The sequence below is a fragment of the Leuresthes tenuis genome, unplaced genomic scaffold (assembly GCF_036924035.1).
Source record: "Leuresthes tenuis unplaced genomic scaffold, fLeuTen1.0.hap1 SCAF_14, whole genome shotgun sequence".
NCBI lineage: Eukaryota > Metazoa > Chordata > Actinopteri > Atheriniformes > Atherinopsidae > Leuresthes > Leuresthes tenuis.
This window is the reverse complement of record NW_027325368.1, coordinates 20098340-20119792: the sequence shown is the minus strand read 5'-3', so window position 1 is coordinate 20119792 and position 21453 is coordinate 20098340. Positions and strand designations below refer to the sequence as shown.

The following is a 21453-nucleotide window of genomic DNA, read 5'->3' as shown; positions in this document are numbered from 1 at the left end:
ATTTGGCGATGAAATGATTTTCAGAAGGGCCATCAATACACGGATCTAGCTAATGACATCAAAACAACTTGTGAGAAGGTCTACAAAGAATTTAAAGGTAAAAATTATGAACCTTTTGTGGCATTTGCATGTTTTGGAATCAGTTCCTAGCACACAGTGGTGGTGTTGAATTTTAAGGCACTCTTGCATTGGCTTTGCTTTTGAAGTGGTGAGAAAACAGACTAGGAGTAGTAGTAGCAGTAGAGGATGCCTCAATTACATCTTTTCGTTCAAACACCAAAGGATCACAGTGCACGTGTCATATTTCTATTTTTTGACTTCTTATCTGCTTTGATAATACCAAGCCACGTGTTTCAGCTAGGAAATTGGTTATTGATTTCAATCTTGATGTAGATTTTGGAGGCTGCATTGCTGATTTTCTAACATAGGGGACTCAGATGTTGAGAGTAAATGACTTTCTGTTAGAATGTCTCTCTTCCACTGCTGGCTCTCCTCCGGGCTTGGCTTTTCTCTTCTTTTACATCAGTGACGATAGAAGCCAGCGTTAAAAGAGGCACAAACACTAACAATTCACTGAGGATACAATGATAATCAACCTGCTCTGTGAAGATTCCTTTCACCATGAGCAGAACCCCTTGAGTGATACCTTTGACTTGTAGGTTTTCCACAAGGCCAGGTCTGCGACTGATTTCTTCATCCCCATCTTTTACTTTGAGTTTAAAACTCTTCCCTAGGGTCTTGGATACGCTTCAGATTCACAGCAACCTGGGCTGAGCCCAACAAAAGGGGCTTGTTCATCTATTTATTGTGCAACAACCTTGCTTAGTATAAACATGTAATTTTAGCATTTTGAGATTGTTTTATTGTATTCTAGTGTTCTAAACATAATAGGCACAGAGGACAGATTCATCATTTGTCACATCTTTTAATATTTGTTTGTGTTTTTTCTTTAATGCTGTGACCTGTTTTTTTTAAAATAAAAGACAGGAACTGAAAATTACAGAAAATTACAGTTCTACGTCACTGCATTAACATGAAGTTGTTTTTTTTCTCACAATCTGGCAATTTGTAAATGACTTACCAGGCATTAGTTGTGCATTATGAACTGTTTACAAAGGTGCCCTTGGTAAAAGGAAGAAGGCAAATTAAGGAAAATCTTGCTATAACGCACACTAGGCAATAACAAGAGGAAGAAGACTATCGGACAATAAAAACTATAAATAGCTGCATTGTCTTCTAAATCACACCCTGAACCTTCACATTTGAAAGGGAGAAGAACAAGTCACCGCAGGATACTGCTGAAGAAAAGAGAAGAAAAAAAAAAGCCAAATGGCATGAAAAGACGAGAAACAAATTCAGCCCGGTCCCACTCAGACATTTGTTGTTTAATGGTGTCGTGGTATATCTAAAGCTAATACACATAAGAGATTCTCTTATTGCATCTGATCGTGTAGCACAATTTACCAGATCAGGTAGGTAAATCCAATTGGGGTCTCAATGGCAATTTGTCTCTCAGTCACAGTCTGTTAACTAATTAGTTTCAAGACTGAAAATTAATCTCAATTAATCCCATGGGTGTTAGCCTGGGTGCTTTGCAATCAACATAAATCAACCGTGTCCTAAAAGGCTGTTGATGCTGTGCCTCCAGTTTGGTCGCATCGGTGTGGCTGTGGAAAGAAATGCAGAGGGAGAGAGAAATCTTACTGAGCCACAAAAAGCTTCATTCCAAGCTGTAGAGTTTCAGACAGATTATTTAAAGGATTTGAGGCCGTATTTGTTATGCTGGAGCTCACTGATAGACCACTTTGACGGATCAAATGAGCTCAATCCTCCACACTTCTGTGCCTGCAAGAGGAAGTCACGATAGCGGCAAAACACCACATTATCTGTCAAATGCAGTTTTGCTGTTGCAGCTTGGCCATTTTGAGGTCAATTTAATTAGTTTCAACATGATGAACAGAGTCGGGAACAAACAGGTGATGCTCAGGCCTTGTTGAGGTGACACAAAGAAATAATCCAGCTCGCTTCCCTCATAACAAGGCATTGTACCAATGGTGCAAAGGGCCTTTACAGTTCTGTGTGTTGCAGTGTTTTTTGTGTCTTGATAAAAGGAATTGAGCAACTGATCAAGCCCCTGCTTTGTGGAAATAAGAAAGGAGAACTATGGTAAACAGTAAATGCATTACTAAAGCAAAAAAACAAATGGGTGTATAAAATCGCTCCAACAAAAGTCAGCATAATGTTGCATAAATGTTCCATTCAACCGTTATGAGGTTTTAAATGTTTTTAATTCCAAAAAATTAAAAATAGGTTTCTCTGTGGCATCATTCTGATAACTCAATAATGTGACAGAGAAAGCCTAATTTGGTCTATGGCTAAAAATGTAGCAGTTTCACAATAACAAATAAAAAGTTGTACTACAGCCCTCTACTGCGTTACAGCTCAATGTTGCGCCACGCTACGCAAAACCGCTTCCTACAAAAATGTATCAGCTGTTAGCTTAGCTCTCGCATCAGAATTCTTCCTGATTGTCCAAAGTGAGAGAGCTCTGACTGCCGTCTACTGCTGATAAGATACTGAAGTTCCTCACACAATTCCACTTCAAAAAAAGTTACAGTATAATACAGCGCTGAACCACTGATGGCTGCTAGGGACTGACTTGAAAACCTACCTCATTTCCGTTCTTAAAACATCAGATTTTGCCGTTAAACACTAAGTTAATAATTTTTTCCTGATAATCCATTATGGTGTCATTAGTTAGATTCACTCCTTCTGATCAGCTGGTGGTCTTTCTGAAAATTAAGTCACTTCTGTCTCCAGAAAGAGCAAATGGCACTGCAGCTCTGGCCATTGTTTATTTACAGTGTGTATTGCATTACAGTTGAATTCCTTTTTCTCTTGTAATCACCCTATTTTAAATGTATTTTGTAACCATGTTTATATGTCATCATAGATGACATACAGTGGCATTTTTATTTTACCCCATTTTTTTTAACATTTCTCTTTAATTTATCTATTTCTGTCTGTTTAAGTTGAATAATTACTGTTATATTTTTTCAATTGAGAAATAAGATCAATTGGTGAGTTGAGCTTTTTTCTCCTGAAGTTGCTCCACCTGTTCAGTTGAAGTTGTCTTTGTAGTTTGCTTTTATTAATTTGTTTCATGACTTTTGTTTTTTTATGTTTCCCCTTTGTTCCATTGGTGCTGATGTTGTTGCTTTCTGCTACCCCTGCTTGTTTATACGCACCCTCGTGTTGGGGCTCGTGTTTGGTTGTGATTTCTGCTTCCTCCACTCCCCGCCCACTCAAATCCTGCGATTCAAACCCCAGTGGTGAACCAGTTGTACCAAGAGGTCCTCAACTATCTGTTTTATCCCTACACTCCTCTTCCCACTCTAGCCCCGTCTTCTCCCGGTGTTGATCCAATCCCCTTGCAGCGAACGGGAAGTCAGAGCGCCACCGCCACCTTTCAGAGAGGCAGCTTTGCTACAGGAGGCGGGGTGGCTGACTATGCCAATCCGTACCGCACTCTGCAGTTCTGCCCATCCACCGAGTCGCCTTACAGCAAGTCAGGCCCCGCCCTTCCCCCTGAAGCTTCTCTAGGCCGGTCTCCATCAGTGGACAGCATCCAGAAGGACCCAAGGTGAGAAAAAACATGATATTTGTGTTTAGGGATGAGTTTTGGTTTGTTGATGAAGCCCTTTGCTCTGCTCCCTTTTCACTTTCACTGAACTTACTGAGGGCCAGATTCACCAAAGTAAACGTGATTATTCAAGAAAATACGAGCGTTACCTGGCAAACATTAGGCTTTAATGCTGATTGCGTTAAAATGTAAACCAATATAAATTCAGTGCCAGAGCTACTTGTTGCTACAACAGTTTGTAGTAAAAGTTAAATGTCAGGATTTGACATTCAGATCCAGTGAAACTGGCTGAATCTGGGCTTTAGTATGAAACACACATCACACCACATCTTTCACCGTCCTCTCCAGTTTGCCTGTCGTTGGGGCTTGTTCACACTGTTTGAATGCCTGCACACACCTCCAGGTCCAATTTTAAAAGTTTGCTGTCGCTTGTAGGAATTGAGCCCCTCAGTCACGTTCTGTGAAGCTGGTCGACACAGTTGATGTGGAGAGTCTGCACCATGTGTGCTTTTAGTGGAGCACAGCTGTGTACCAGTGTGGGTGTGTGGTAGAGAGACAGTGACAGACAAAGAAAAAAAAAAAGACAAATACATACAAAGACAGCTTAAAAGCTGTTTTTCCCCCCACTCTTTTTTCAGCTGAATCAAGTTTGAAATACTATTCCAAATGTCTTTGAAGTTTCTCTGGTTTAGCCTTTTTTATTTCTGACTAATGACTTCACAGACCACCTGTCAAAAATAGACACAGCCTCATTGAAGATGAAGTGTCTCTTTGCGACATTTCAGCTCAGGTGTAAGCTGCTATTATACTTTTTTTTTTCCCCCAAATATAATATTTCTAATGAGGATGTCACTCTGCTGAATTGCTGTATATTTCACTGGAAACTCAGAACTGTCCCTGTGTCATTAGGACAGGTGACTCCTGTCCCTGCTGTTGTCATTGCTCTTTCCTTCACCCATCGTCCAAGTGGTTATTTCTCTGTGCACATTGCGCTCACATTGTGTGTTTGCTCACTCTTTTTGTAGCTTCAGCACATCTGCCCCACTACATTAAAGGAACTGACTTGCGATGCATGACATTCTGCTTTATGTTCACCACATGCACTCTCAACATCAGTGCTATTACCATTTGTAGCTATCTCAGAAGCTTGCTCTCCTTGCTGCATTAAAGGGAGGGTCCCCCAAAGACCATAGCCATACAGTAACAGCACGATCCATATCAACATGTCAAAAGGATAAGTCTGATGTGATTCTATATCTTTATCTTTGTTGACAAATCCCATTGAACAAGACCTAAAACAACTTTTTGTCAGTCCTTCTCTTATTATTCTCTAATTTCTTGACATTTTCTGTGACACTCCAAGCTACTGAATTAAATAACTCTAAAAAGCTAGACACAAGTATGCTAAGTATTTCATTACAACAGCTCGGAAGCTAGAGTGTTTGCCAACATTTCCGTGTCTTTAATGAACTGGGCATTTCTTGGCAGATATTAACACAGACTGAAGTAAATTGGAACTTTTTCTTAAACATGTAGTGTTTGTGAGATTGGCCCACACGTCAACATAGCTTTTGAGTGGTTGGGGGGGTGATTGACAGTGGACTTCCACCACAGACTGTGACACAACATAACCGAGGCTGAGTCCAATCCAACCCAGCATCACCCAATATTCTATTTTCTGTCTGTCAGTGTTGGTTTGGGTTAGAAATCAATAGAAATGTGGTTAGGGTTAGGGACAAAAAAAAAAAATGGTTAGGCTTTGATATTAGTCATGCTAACGGGTTTACATCACATTACTGGACTGCTTCCCTTTACAAAACAGCAGGCGATATAAAATGCTACCATGTCACAATTTTCACACCTTTATAGTGACCTTGCTATGTTTTGAACAGTCGCGTGAACAACCGCACCTGCTCTGCATTTTTCCTGTGAAACTGAGCTGTAGCACTACTTAGATTATCATGTACTTCATATATATATAAGATATATGTCATGGCATCATAGGATGCATTCTAAAGCTATAGGAAAGGTTGAAAAACTGAAATGTGTGTATTTATAGCAGCTTTATGTTTTCTGAAATATTTTCAAGTGAGTAACAAAAATGCATTCAACACATTAGAGTAGTCACCTAATTCGTATAAGATATATGTATAGCTTGTAAAATCGCTCTAAATTGAACTGTAACCAATTATAACCAGTCTACACATAACAGGCTTTACATAGCTTGTCATTTGATAACTAGTTAGCTACTCCCCTGCCAGTCCTGATGTTCTTTCTTTCTTCTTTTTTCTTCAATACAGTTGGTCACCTCCTCCCATCCAGTAGAATTAAAAGAACAAAAGACACTATTCTCTGTCACACTTTTTTTCATCCATGCCATCATTCGCCAGCTATGTTGACTTACAGGCCACTTAAAAACCAAACCAACCACTGGCTAAACATATAGTTTAGTGTATAAAAGCAACAAGAAAATGGATTTTTTTCTTTTGTGCCAAGACCCTCTCTTTACTTGTCATATACTGCCATCGTCCCACCAATCACTCTGAGTGCATGTCCTTCACCCTGCCCACCTCTTCCACCATTGCCTGTTAACTAAATGTTAAGAGAGAAAGATGAGTCTAGTGACTACACATTTTTCTATTTACTAATCATCACTATTATGACAATTATTGAATAATTTGATGCCAGACAGCCAACATATACCTCTCTCTTGTGTCTCTCTGCCTGTCCCCCTTCGATAGGTACGACCCTGAATTCCTTGTGTGGAATCAAAATCAAGCCGAGCAAAGAATGACAAAGTAATCCAACTATTTATTTATACATATGTACATTTTGTCTATCTATTTTACCTTTGTCTCATTCACTGAATCTCTCCATCCTCTTTATATGGCACCAATATCTGATGCAGTTGTTAATGTTAAAGGCACCATGACAACATCTCACATTTGTATCGTCACCCATGTAGTCGTTTATTGAACAGGGATCACTTCTATTTTTTAGTGCTAACTATATCCTCGACTGAAGGGTAGATCAGGGTTCATTGCAGCATCTAAAGTACATTCCCTCTGACCTGAAAATGTAACGGAAGAAGCCTGGATTTCTCTTCAAGACAGACAACAAATTTAAGTAACTAACTAGCAGTAATTCAATTATTGATTGGTTTGTTTGTAATTTGTAGACATATGTTTTTTAATGTCAATATTCCTCATTCTCTCCTTTGGCTTTTCATCTTTCCATCCATCCTTCCATCCATGTATCTACTTGTTGGTTAATTCAGTCATTCGTTTGTCTTCATTGTCTCTTCAGGTGATTTCGTGGCCTGTCTTGTGTTGGCTGTGTTCATGTCGCTTGCCCAATTTTGATTTCAGCGCCTAAATTAGATTTTTTTTTTTCGTTTGGCATAGCACTGCTGATGTTTTCATCTCCAGCAGATGGCAAATACTTGTCCAAAATGTTTACATGTGCCTTATGAGACCGTCTAAGCAACAATACAAGAAGGAACAAGCAGTAAGCTAACAGTACTGGCGTACGTTGGCAAGACTAAAATAGCGTTCCCTATTAATACTTGAAGAAACTCTGTGTCAGTTAACAATGTGGCACACCACAAAACAACTGGATTAATCAGATTGACAAAAAATCCTGGTTTTATTGACCATAAGACTCCCAGAATTCACACACTCCCAGACTACAAATCCATTTTTTTGCAAGCAGAGAAAAAAAAATTCTTGGTTGATGATTTTATGGCATAAAAAGAAGAGGCTGACACCATCAATGTTGCTAACTTGGCAGTTTGGTCGCCATATTTGGCTACTTTTCAAAATCCCCTGGTGACTTTTTTTCTTTTTTTATTAAATGGACAAATCTAGCACCAACTCTAGCAACTTTAAGGACAGACATCTGCAGTACTACTCTGCAAATGCAAGGTCTTACACATTGTTTATGCTCGCCGTTATCACCCTCTAACACGTCATCAAGACAAAACTGACGTCACGGTAGCTGGCGCTGCGGGAGCGTTGGTGTAGTCTTGGCTGTTAGGGCATGCCTCGGTTCTTATTACCCGACACGCGCTAACGAGGGGTGCATTTGCCAATTTAATAAACAGGACAAGCTGCAGAGAATAGTGTGTGACCCGGTCCATCTTTACAGGCATCTGTATGATCCATCAAGAATGCACAACAATTGTAAATGTCACAAAAACATAAAAAACTGCTTAAAAGCGACACAGCGTTGTTGAAATGGTGTAATTAGATTTGCATGTTGTACTTTATGCGTGACTTCTGAAGCTAAACTTATTCACTGAACTGTGCAGCGAGCATAACTGCAGCTTCAACCTGCTGTTGGAACACTTCACTCTGCCTTTTCTCTGCTCGTGGATGCTATGGACTTGCTTTTTTTTTCTCTCTTGGAGATTATTATGCATGTAAATACAACTAAAATCAATGTATGGATTATAGCAAAGCCAAATAACATTTTTAATTGCTTTGATAGTGACCACAGGTTAACACCTAGTTATAATGGATCGCTATTCAGTCACACCTTAAGACCATCTATCATAATCTGACAAAAGAAACAGAGAAAAATGCAAATGAGAGTATCTTTGTTGGGAATTTGGCTATATTAATATACAATGTACCATTTGAGTATAATGAGTCTGAGAGACACAAACAGATATAAAGGGCTGATTCAAAGCAGAATGTAAATATGTAGTGATGAAATTAGCATTGTATATTAGCCGTTGGCTGATATGTTTTCTGATTAAATGCTATCAGAAATAAAAGAACACATTTAAATCTACCTGTGGCAGGGAAATGACATTAACAAACTGTACAGGCAGAGAGACAATGTTATCCAACTGTACTGATAGAAACACATTAGTTAATAACGCTGACAGAGACGCAGTGTTAGCTAATAGTACTGGTAGGGAAGTGCTTTTTTGCTAAAGCAGGAGCATATCATTAGCTTACATACTGGGACATGACATTATCTAATGATCATCAACTAGACATAATATTACCATTACACAAGCTATGTTCATCCTGGAAATAAGATAATAATGAATTAATCAATACTGTTAAAGATTAACTATGGGATAATTAACTACAAAGTGACCCACAGTAATACAAAAGAGAGTGGAAACAAGAAATAAATGAAAAAGCATTTCGTATTGCTCTGATGTTGTCTGCATCAGCACAGTGGAAAGATGAGATGGTATAAGGTCATTGTCACCATCTGCAGCTGCCTTCCTAATCATACCTTTATCCTCTGTAAGCTTAAATAAGTATCATTTAGCTGATTTGTCAGGACATGCACTGGTGCAATCTAGCAAATCAAGGCACATTACGATGAAGACAGCCTCTTATGTACACCAACGCATTTCCTCCCTTTGGCTGCCGGTAATTTATGGAAACATTCACACAAACACCGAGACAGATTTGTGCTAGACAGGATCTGACCTGATCATATAAGTGCCTTGTTTTATTTCACATACTTAACACATTGGGTACACTGATTTGTGTGCGTGTGTGAGTACTCTGGTGGGTTTGCATCCACATACAAGACAAATGTTCAGTGGACCAGTCAGCCATGTCATCACACATTCAAACACACACTCTCTGGGTAAGAAACATTTTCTGTTCAGTTCATTTTTATTCATGCAGTACAGATTCATAACAAAAGTTATCTCAGGGCTCTAAAAACCTTAAAAAATCCTTAATTCTTTTCATGCAGCAAGCTCTTGGCATTTGTGCCAAATTGTATGTATGGATCTCGAAACTTCTTTTCCATATGACATACACTTTTACTGTATCAATAGTTGTACCTATGAATGAAATGTTCTGATCTTCTACAATTACCAATATTAACATTAATTTACAGGAATGGTCAAAGTGGCTGCAGCGAGTCTACACTTAATGTACTCCTTTTTTGAGCACTCTACAGATGAGTCTCTAAGCGACAGTTCAGACTCTGCTCTGACCAATTCAAACTTATTTCATAAGCAACTCATGAGCAGCTATTAGCTAGAGCCAAGACTAACTTAATAAGGTGAAGTGTATTACATTTCTGAGGGAAAATGAAAGACTTGCTTTTGTGTGAATTAAATGTGAACTTAATCTGCTAATGGAAATTATATTTTTCCAAAGTAAATTATTTAGAAAAAAAAACAGTTTGCAAACCTGTTGGAAAGCTCGGGGTGTTGGGCAGCAATAGGTGAGGTTGAAATATCCAGAGATCACCATGAATACAATCCCTCCTCCTTTATTCTTACCTTTCTGTCTGCTGTCTCAGTGTGCCTGTATCGTCTGAAAGCTGGGTATGGAGGTGTTGGAGTCATAAATGTGATCCTGCAGCTATTTCCCTGCAGTATATATAATACTCAATTCAAAATAAATCTGCTGAAACCTTGTCAGTCCAGAACAGTTGCACATTTTATTTGTCAGTGATCTTAAATTTCCTAAAACAAAGGAGGACGTAGTTCTTACTTCCTCCTTCCTTCTCTCTGTTTTACTCCTGCTCTCCATCCGTTATGTTGTCTCTTCACCGCATCGGGATTTAGGGTCTCATACAGGTTTTTGGCTTCGGAAAGCTCAGTCAGCTTCTCTCGCTTGCCACGGTATAGCATGGTTACTCATCATACATTACAATTGTTTAAAAAGTGTCCGAAGCACCATCAGGAATCTCTGAAGTTGCACAGCATCTAAACAATTGTGGAAAAATCTTAATCGTAAGATAAATAATCATAAGAATACCAAAGAAAAACACAACAGGACCAGCGTAAGGCTGCCATCTTGATTACGTTCAAATGGAAGAAAGATGGAAGAAACCTTCAATCTGTTTTCGATAACATTTTGATTATATTTGCTGTGATCAAATTACAATTTTATCATGTTTCTTGCACATTAATGATATTTCCTCCTCTTTAATATCAAGATTACAATCAATTCTGCCATATCACGATACCCAAGACCAGAGCTGGTGTAACAGGTTGCCACAGGTATGGTGTCACTGTAAAATGAATAACGCATTCAAATGGTATTAATTCATTAAATGACCATAGTAAGACTCAGCTAGTGGAGAAGAGTCCTATCATTAAGAAGTGACGTAGTTTTAGAGCCACCATGTGTGGAGGTCGTACAAACAAGTGAAATGATCATGGCTATATTTCTTCACTGATATACAAAACATGATCAAATTCAAAGGTTGTGAGGGGTGGAGGGAGAAACAATTGGATTAATATTTGCCCTTGGGGTGAAACCCATTATAATCATCGACTGAATTGTCTTATTCGTTACTGGAGGTCAACGTCTTGCCATCTAGAGTAACTGTATGTTTAGATCACAATGAACCCTTGAGGAAATGGCTAAAATACTGATCCGATAACAATCCATCACTAAGATTGACAAATTACAGCACCAATATTTGGTCAAGAAATACCTGGACACAGATTTGTAAAGACTTTTTTTGGTTGTAAAGATAAAATACCACAGCAAGCATACACATTGATACCACCACTCATAATAAGCCTGTTGGATTCTTCATTTTGAAGTTGGAGTAAATGATTGAGTAAACTCTCACAACTGCGACCTGTTTCTGGTGGATATTAAGAGATAATACCTCAGAAAGTCTGCAGCCTTCCATAATTATGCAGAGAACTTCTGGCTTGTAATCTACAGTGAAGGGAAACAGTTTTACAAATAATTCTTATAATTTAGATGCCTAATAATAGTGCAGGCTTCACCTGAGAATTTGGTATTCGAATTCACCGCATTCGGTCTAGTTTAAGTGGGCTAAATAAAATGAACATCTGATACTGTGTATGTATGATCTTGACAGAGCTGTGTATATCCATCTAATTAACTAAAAAGCTGTAAGCAATGATCCCATGTTGACTGCATGCTGAGCGGTACAGAACAGACGATGTGTTGTGTTAGAGACAGAGAGAGATGAAGAAGAGCTGACAAAGTGAACACATGCTATGGCATCGTTGCTAGGACGATCGCATGGCTGAACATGCTGCAGACAGATCCTCGTATTTTCAGATTTGTTGTGTTATGCTAACCAACACAACACAGGATTTGTTCGGTTTCATTCTACTCCTTTTCCTTCAGTTTTTGCATGTAATCAGCCACCTGAAGAAAAGTTGATGCACTTTTGACATATTCTTTTTCACAAGTTTCCTCTTTTCTTCTTCTCCTGTCAGTTTACTCTGCAGGGTTACCTCTCAAGGCATCTCTTTCTGTTTATCTCTCTGTCTTTTGGAGGATGAGTCATCAGATGCGTCTCCCCCTCCCCCCCAATGACATTTCTCAGTTGGAACTCACACAATTCACTTAGCTCAATTTCTGATTTCATATCGCTCAGTTCCCAAAAAGCCCTGACTCACAGGAAGCCCTTTCAGCCCGATATAGCTGCAAAATTCATAGACAGTCGATTTATTTACCAGATTTAATTGTTAGTTTGGTTGGAGTAATGTGGTTATGTGTAATGTGGTTTAAATGTTTTGGCTCTGGATGCCACATTTGTCGCCACACACACATTTGCACATATAGCTAGACGACGATGATGGCAGATACCCCATCTGGTTGATTTGGAACAAAAAGAGGATTGACAGTTTATCTGTACTTTGTCCCAGTCCAGTGAACCGTCTAATGAAATGTTAGGAATGGTTCTGTCAGATGCACACACAACGCAGTTAAATTTGTATTTCATAAGAATAGTTATGCCAGTAAATACTACACCATCGAGCTCTCTTTAATAGAAGTGTTCCTCTTCTCCTTGACTGTATTTTCAACATTAAGTCTTACTTTTTGAAAGCCAAATTTTCAAGCCAGTATGAAGGGGTCCAAACACCCAGAGCAATTTGGAACTAAAGACTGAGTGTGATTTCAAAGAAGTTTTTGAGAGTAAATGATTCCTTCTATCTATGACGGTGGTCTGGTTGCTGATTCTTTTATGAGCTTGAATGCACCTTCTTGCCCTGGGTTTAGCCTTTTAGGCTGTAGATTGCTCTTTGGGGTCTGGTCAAATAGTCGTTTATTGCTTTGGAACCTTCCTAACTCAGCCTCGATTAAGGATCAAGTTGAATTCTAATAAAAGGAGCCTTGGTGCTTTCTGTATTTTTTCTGCTTTGCAAAAGAAACTGAAATATCTGAAGAAGGAAGTAATTCAATCCCACATTGATGCTTTTTTCATATAATCTCAATGACTCTGATACATATGAGGACAGGAGGGTGTATGGCTTGTGACAGCAGTTTTATTCAACTTTTCAACCTTTCTTAAATTATCATCCTTCATAATAAAGAAGTCATTTATATGATAAATCACTATACTGAGATGATTTGTGTATATAATATAGCATCAGTTAAACAACAGGATAAGAACATTCTAGGCAAGCTGCAGTGCAATTATTGCAGCTCCACATCACAGCTCAGTGTGGAGGCCTGAAAGTAGATGTTTGTATGCTCTCCGTTGGTGTCATGACAACACAGATCATCATTAGCTCAGATTTGGTGAATCTAATGTAAAAGTAGCGCAGTAATAGTACAGAAATTAAGCACAATGTTTTTATTTTTTATCTTAAGGGATTCTATAGCACGCTGCTGATGATAATAACAATAATAATAATGATATAGTGGTACAGTAAATACATTTATATAAGAATCACATTATTTTTTACAAGGTTTCTATGCTAATCACCTTCTTTTTTTTTCCTGGCTGGCTAATTATCTTCAAAGGTTAGGATCTTGAATAGTTATGATTTACTCCTCATTAAATCACTCAACAGCCATGAAATTCCACAGAATCCTCGTGAACTCATGAGAAAAAGTAAAAAGTAATATTTTTTTTTTAGCTCTTGTAGGATTTGTTATTTTATTTGTTTATTATTTGTCTTCCAGAACAGCAGCACTCCCCAAATACTGTATGTGGCTTATTCTCATCTTAAAACACTTCAAACAGTCTCTGTGTGAACACTTGCCCCCGAGTTCACAGATGACTCCGTAGTGTTTGCTCACCCTGCTGTGATGCTGTCACACAGTCTTTGGGACTAGAAGCATCATATTCTCCTGTGTTCTCTTTTCAGGAGACACACACACGGCAAAAGAGAGAAAGGCACTGAGTGAACAGTTATACAGCTTTAGGCTAGATTTAGTGAATGAATGATCTCTTATGGTGCAACTTTCTGGGGCAGATGACACACAGGAGAGAAGAAACGGGCTGGTTTAATTTCAACTGTAGTTTAATTAGTTTGTTCAGGCTATTCAAAACTGATTTTTGTTTCAGAGATATAACATATCTGCTGACATGCTAACAGTCTACAAACATCGGTGAGGAATCTAGTGTGTGTGGTGTGAACACGTCTTATGAATAAAATATATATATATATAATATTATACTTGGGGCCAGTCTGTGAAACCGAGCCTAAGAAACCTGGGTGTTGTGTTTGATAAAGACAGGTCATTAGTACAACACTGTAAACAGTTCACCAAAAATTGCTTTTTTCAACTGAGGAAAATCTCCAACTTCAGAACAATGGTGTCACAAAATGATTTAGAGCTGATAATCCATGCCTTTGTGTCTTCACGTTTAGACTATTGTAATAGTTTGTTTTTATGTCTAAACAAGAAGGAGCTGTCTCGCCTGCAGTTAGTGCAAAACTCTACAGCGAGAATTCTGACCCGCTCTAATAGGAGGACTCACATAACCCCTATTCTGAAAGCCCTTCATTGGCTGCCAGTTTCCTCTAGGATAAATTTTAAAATTCTGGTTTTAACCTTCAGAGCATTACATGGTCAGGCTCCACCCTACATCAGTGATCTGATCCAGTCTTACACCTCAGCTCTCAGGTCTGTGGACCAGAATTTACTTATGGTGCCATGCACTTGTTTCCGGACCAGAGGAGACCGATCCTTCCAAGCTGTCGCTCCCAGGCTTTGGAACGATCTTGCGCTTTTTCTGCGTTTGATGGAGTCTGTTGACTCCTTTAAAAGACAACTTAAGACCTATTTATTTGTTTAGGTTTTTTTTTTTTTGCTTAGTTATCTTGGGGCTGATATGATTGTTACCGAGTTGTCATGGCCTTTTAAATTCAAAATGGTATGTATTTCCTGTTTATTGCTCTGTTGTAACTGTAAAGCGCTTTGTGACCCTGGTCTGTGAAGGGCGCTGTACAAATAAAGCTTACTTACTTACTTACATATTTGTCTTTGTGTGTGTGCGCCTGCAGAGCTTCGCAGCCTTATAGCTTAGCTTGAGGTTGATCTCCTGTGATGTGCCACCTTCTCACGGGAGATGCAACTATTCTCGGCTCTTGTAACGTTACTCTGTTTGTTTGTGCGTGCGTGCTGCGTGTTGTTCTTATTGTGTGTGGATGTGGATGTGGCACACTGTGTTGCCCGCCGGCTCTCAAGCAGTAGGAACCGTGTGCCCTCATCTGTTTCAAGCAATCAAAGGTATCACTTGTGTGTTTCCCCAACTTGGACTTCAAGAAAGAGGATACTCTAAGACAGAACATTTGAAGAAAAGGAGACGCAGATGATATTTTGCAGAACTGACAAATGTATCTTTTCTCGACCTGCTATTGGTGTTTATTATTTGACTACTGGTGTGCAGGTCACATCACTGTGTGTTGGTCAGATAAAGGCTGAAAAATGTTTTTAATCACTGTCATTTCTGAGCTACAGAATCCCATACATGCCTGACCCAGCTCAAAAAACAAAAACAATTTCAAGGCTCAAAAAACATTACATACCTTCATTTTCCCTTGCAAATTGTAACATGCTCTCTTGTTTTATTATGTGAAACTATCACCCATGATACCATGCAACTTATTACACCACGACCGTCACGCAAAGGGAAGCGAGTTCGAGTCTGTCAAATTCAGAATGATGCAACAGCTTCTCAGTTTCCAACTTTGCTTTCAGCCACAGTTGGTTGGGTTTAGATACTGAAAATAATAGGCTTGAAATAAATAATAAACATGTGACACTTCTCAGAAATTTAAAAAGAAATGTTGTCATCTTACGATTTCTGTGCTTTGTTTTTACCCTTTACCAACAACTTTTATTAAAACAGAAAACCAACCCTAAAGACCGGCCGTTAAGCCTTTTGCCAAGTGGCAAAGAAAGCATCCGCCGCCACACACTTGACCTGTGAATCACTTCCGTGTTTTTTCTTTCTTTCTTTTTCTCTTTCTTTTCTTTTGAGAGTAGAATGGTGGAATGATAGTTGCAGCTTTAGAATTCAGTTTTGCGGCCTATGGTTTAAATATTGAATGAATCTTGGAGTTCTTAATATCAACCACTCCTGCAGTGGTCCACAAATTACTCACAGTCTCCTTTTGCATCCCGAGAACATTGTGGGACACAGTTTCAAAACTTAAGAGTGTCTTAAGGAAAAACTTTTTAAAACTTTTTTTCTTTGATTATTCACCATGAACATGAATTATCGTACATTGTTTGTGTTTGAGGCTCAGAATACCTCAGTCACGTCTGACTCTGTCCTTCCACTAATATACAAATATTTCTTTGGATTATAAATTGTAAAATAGCTGTAAATCTACAAGGGAAATATATAGTGTTTTCCTCTAGAGTAGAATTGTTTTAAATAAAAGAATGAGACAGTATAATAACAAGTACAAATACAGTAGTATATATAGTTACTCAGACCTCTGTCATCTTCTGTATTTATTGCAGCTACATGTTTGTTGTTTTTATCATTTTGTTTACTAGATTATATCATATGGAGTTGTTTCTGCTGGATATCGGAAACCATTTGGTCGGCACAGAAAGCTTTATGTGTGCGCTGGTTCATCACTGGCTTCCCACTTTCTAATCACTGTGTGGAAAAAATAGATTTAAACACACATACATACGCTCTCTCAGGCGTAGCATTAGATGTCTTATCGGCCAATTAACTCAGAGGGTGACATATACTATAGTATGCCATCCTTAATCCTATCCCGTTGAGCCACATGATTCCTCTGTATGTGTAACAACAGCACTGTGGCTGTGTGTTTGTGAATGTCCCTGGAGGCAGGCGGGAGGAGAATCTGAGATGTTGAGAGGAGAGGTTTTCAAAAGGAGAAAATTGTTAAATAAGATGGAGAGAAAAAAAATAACCTTTGAAATTCTTCTCTCCCCAGCTCCCCCATTTATTTATTTTTTTCAAACTTCGGGTTTATCCCATTGGCCTCTAATGATACTTACAGACAAAAGCTTTCTAATCCTGGCTACTCTGGTCTGCCTTTTGATGGCTGGGTGTGTATTCAATCAGTGCGCATATGTGGAGGTGGTAGTAGGGCACTGGATTGCATGTCTGGTGTTAATTGATACTGCCATTCTATGCCGCTGTGTCTATGCAAACCTGCAAGTGTTTGCTTGTGTGTCCATTTCTTTATGTGAGGTTAGAATATACTGAAATCGCTTCCATAGGGATGTTAGGTTGTTGCTGCATCATGAATAGGATACATCAAAGACTGGAGTAAACAGGGATTCTGTGTGCAGCCTGAACTTCTCGCTGCTGTCAGACACACTCCTGTCAAATCGGGAAAAAGTGGAAATGAGAGGAAGGCATTGGATGTGGAGAATTCATCAGAAGCAGCAGGACATAGTCAGATGAATATGGAGAAGAATTTGTATCCAGGAAGTATCATCGTTTATCTTCCTGTAGTAGTAATCGACTCTGAGAATAAAACCTCTCAAAACCAAGTACCGGTCCCACAGATGATGTGTATTGATTAGCCCTGCCTCCTCATCCACCCTCCATCTCACTCTCTGATCCCTCTCTTCTTTCTCTCACATCAGATCTTTCTCACATTAATCTGTTTTTCTCCCTTCACACAAACATGCACCCTTACACACATGTGTAGGGTAAGTGTGCTTGCGTGTATCTGTATGCGTGTGTGTGTCTGTATCCCTAAAGCTTGCCCTCAGGCGAAAGCACTGGTAAAACCAAAGCAGAAGGAGGGAGCTCTCACAGTGGCTAAAAAACTAGTCAGTATTCTCTTCTCCAAAAAAGCTGCCATAATGGTTTTCACTGGCACCAGAATTTCTGGTATAGACCCAAATGAGTCCAATTGTATTCAAGTTTTACTGTCCTGTCATGATTGAGTGACCTGCTCGCACATAAACGGTGACATCAAAAAACGAGGAACACATTGGCCAAAATTTCACGGCGACACCATTACTTTTTGAAAACGATTAAGCTCTTTATTAGTGTTTCTTTTTTTTTTTCTCTCCCCAGATTGTTGCTGTGAAGTTGGAAGCACACAGCTGCATTAACTGTGTTTTGATGTGTTAATACTTGCGAATAATAACGCCACAAATGAATAGCTATCAAAGATCACTTAAGCACAACATGAATCTGTGTAGTTTCTTTTGTTCATCCCCTGCCTCCATTTCTGCCTCTCTTTGTCTCTGTCTGTCTTTTTCTCTGGTGAGCATTCTAAATCAGGGTCGCAGCAGGGAAGCACACTGCCTAGTAACAGGTTGAACTACTCACACAAACACACACACACACACCCTCTGCTCCCTTTAAAACACACTATATATTTTCCTCTGTGCGTATGTGTCTGCAGGGAGTTTGGCTGGAGGGATCCAGAGCTGCCAGAGGTGATCCAGATGCTGCAGCATCAGTTTCCATCCGTCCAGTCTAATGCTGCCGCCTACCTCCAGCACCTCTGCTTTGGAGACAACAAGATCAAATCTGAGGTACTGATCACAACACACAAGTGAAAACACACATCCTGGCAGCGAGGACTCTCATACATGTCACGGTACAGCGATCGGGAAGCCCATCAAGTGAAATCCCTACATGTCTGTCGCTGTATCCATACACACACATCCATGCTTTGGTTCTAAATAAGAGTAAGTTCAATCCAATATCACAGAAATATTTCCCTGACTGTTCCCTCTAACATGCAGTGAGGCACGAGTATAGAGAGGATCTGTCTGCTGAGGTTTTTCCTTTGTGCCTTGAGCACCTTAACTAGAAGATGAAGATGCTTGATAAAAAGCGAGTAAATGAGTGTGTGTTTATGTGTGTGTCCTCATCTGAAAATGATTTAATATTCTTCATGATGTCTTTATGTTTAATTCATAAAAGATACCAAGACTAAAAAAAAAACATTGCTTTTGGAATCAGGTTCCAACAACCCCATTTGTAGCTTTCAAATCTGCACTTTTCAACACAACCTTTCTGCGTACACAAAGTCATTTCTTATGCGACATACCATTGGAAAGCTAAGATTCTTTTGATCCCTCTAATTCTAAGCATGTACACAGATTTCATGCCCCTATTCTGCCGGCTGTAAATGAGCTCGTTGAGAACTGTCCCATCAAACGGCTAATTAAATTCTGAAAATGAGAATATTCCCTTCTTATTTGAAAAATTGCAATTCGAAGTCCTGTGTAAAGTAACATGGTTGCAGCTTGTAAAAAATGGGCATTTCATTTTCAAGAGTTTCTTGGAGCTTCTGAGATTAAAAATAAGTGAAATAGAAAGAAAAATTAAATCTGAACTACATCTCCACATCTGGTCTGGGGTGAGAAATATCAAACACACAGAGAGACATTTCTCTGGATCTGATTATGTTTTTCAGCTAATAGCTCCTAACTGTAGTCATCTACAGGCTTAAGTTTACAGAAAATATTCAAATGATTTGTTTTTTCATGTACTTACTTATTCATTCATTGAGTGTGTTCAAAACCAAAGACCTCTGCAGAAAAGTTGGGTTTTTTTGTCTCTTTGCTGGTAATCAGATAAACAAAGTAAAAGTCTTGTCTGTGGACACGAATCAATAAATTAGATTCATATTATTGTTTCATGCTTTGCGTCAAAGGGTGTTTTGCGTTTGTGAGGAAAAATGAGAAGCTATAGCCAGCTGGAATAAAATTTAAAAAAATATAAAAATCAACCTATCAGCATCTCTGAAGCTCACCTGTTAAACCCTGTTCTCCAACAAATGATTTTATTGGAAGAAATCAGCAGTTTAGAGGTATCATAGACCTATGAACCGGTATCGGCATAAACCCCAAGTCTGCTATTATCTTGCCATTTACAGAAGCTGCATTATATAACATAAATAACAAAAATACTTCAATTTAAAAACCTACATCAAGCTGGTAAAGCTAATGCGGTACTGAGCATCACTTAAGGAGGCCTTGATGCCCAGAAACTGAGCAGATAAGTTGTAAATACTTGCTTTGTTGTGATGCAGCTGTTACCTTTGAAAGAGTAATTATCTAGCACGTGGCACTCCCCCAGTGATGACAATTTGTCTTTATTCAGAGGAAACTCCGTCCAACATATCTGGGTGAGCTTCGCTGCTCTCCACATCAAACGACATTAACTCCTCATTATGCACACTTTACACAGCTCTGAATATAGCCCTGCTCATGAACTCTCTCATCTCATCCTTTAGAGCTGTCATCAGTCAGAGTCCTGTACAAAACTGTTCCATCTCTCTCCTCAGTGTCAACTAAATTCAGCTCAATTCCACATTATTAAACTCCTACTGAGACGGTGGCTATAAGGACGAACAAAGTTCTTCATGGCAATCGGCTAATAGGCAGAGAACACCGAGTATAAGAGAGACGGAATGAAAGAAGAGATAGTGACTATAGTCGGATGCACTGATTAAGGTTGTGTAATGTCTGCCAAGCTATCCTGTGATGATGAAAGACGGTGATTGATGAAAAAGCTTCAAAAAGCTTCCACTTTCCCTTTACTTAACTGCAGCTACCGTAAGCACCATCTCAACTGAAAAAGCTTCACAGGGTTAGTGAGCATGAACAAAGGGAACAGGCACGTAGCAAATTAACATATCACCATATATGGACCTCACGAAAGCTTTTTAATACTACTAAAGTCAATCTATTGTTAGACACTTGCTGTTAGCCAAATGGAGACTTGGCTAAACTGTGTTGCTGCATTAAATTCCACAGACTAATTAGTGTCCACTGTTAACAGCACTCTCTACACACTGTTCCCTGCTCAGGGGATTTCTGCTAAGAGAATTGCCCCGTATAAAATTCCTGTGTTCAGAACAACCTGCAATGTCACCTATATAGATAGCACTCTCTCTATCCAGAGAAATCCAAAGAAATGATAGAATTCTTATAGTGTTAGACACAGTTGAATTTACCTCAAAACAGCGATCAATAGCATTGATCTAACTGATGTGTAAACTTGCTTTTCAATAAGTGCTCACTACATATCATAGTTGACTTATTAGCTTTCCTACAGTCAGCTATAGCGATAGATGTTTTTTTCTCCCTCAACCATGGCAGTAACATATCTGTTTCTTGCTCTGTGCTTATGTCAATGCACTGAGCCCAACTTCTGTTAGTTTTCTAGCTTCTGCTGTAACTGAGGCTCTGTGAACCACTGACTCTTGGGGACATTTCCAATGACTACTCGAATGTAATAAAGCTGTTAGAATGCAATGTGTCCTTCCTTTCGCTGTTGCCCTAACATGCACAACTTTATACACTTCACACGTACATTTCATAAGGATCACATGCCATCGATATCCCTGGAACCCATCGGCTACAGACAATGACATCGCTCCAAGGCATCATTACAGGCCTGTACTACATCTGTATCTAAGTACAAGGTTGTGTACATTGTGCACACTGTAACCTATTTATTGTTACCTGCAGCTCATCTTGTGTCACCTAACCACTGCTGCAGCCATGTTTCAGATTATGTTGCTGTTGCTTTCCTAATTGCTCTCATGCTAATGAAGTCACACATCTGGCTTGGGTAGTTTTCTAACATTGCTTACCATCTGGAGCCATGTTGCATTCGACAAA

General features: G+C 39.1%; 1 protein-coding gene across 5 annotated transcripts in view; it reads left to right on the top strand.

Annotated features, from left to right (window-relative positions):
• ctnnd2b (catenin (cadherin-associated protein), delta 2b) overlaps positions 1–21453 on the top strand; it is a 146631-nt gene that overhangs the window by 90643 nt on the left and 34535 nt on the right. For 3 of the 5 annotated variants that reach the window (XM_072364637.1, XM_072364636.1, XM_072364639.1), the window contains 3 exons: positions 3400–3643; positions 6385–6441; positions 18216–18348. In XM_072364637.1, the coding sequence (XP_072220738.1) occupies positions 3400–3643; positions 6385–6441; positions 18216–18348 (434 nt within the window). The remainder of the gene's footprint in view (positions 1–3399; positions 3644–6384; positions 6442–18215; positions 18349–21453) is intronic. The other 2 variants (XM_072364640.1, XM_072364638.1) reach the window with 1 other exon arrangement.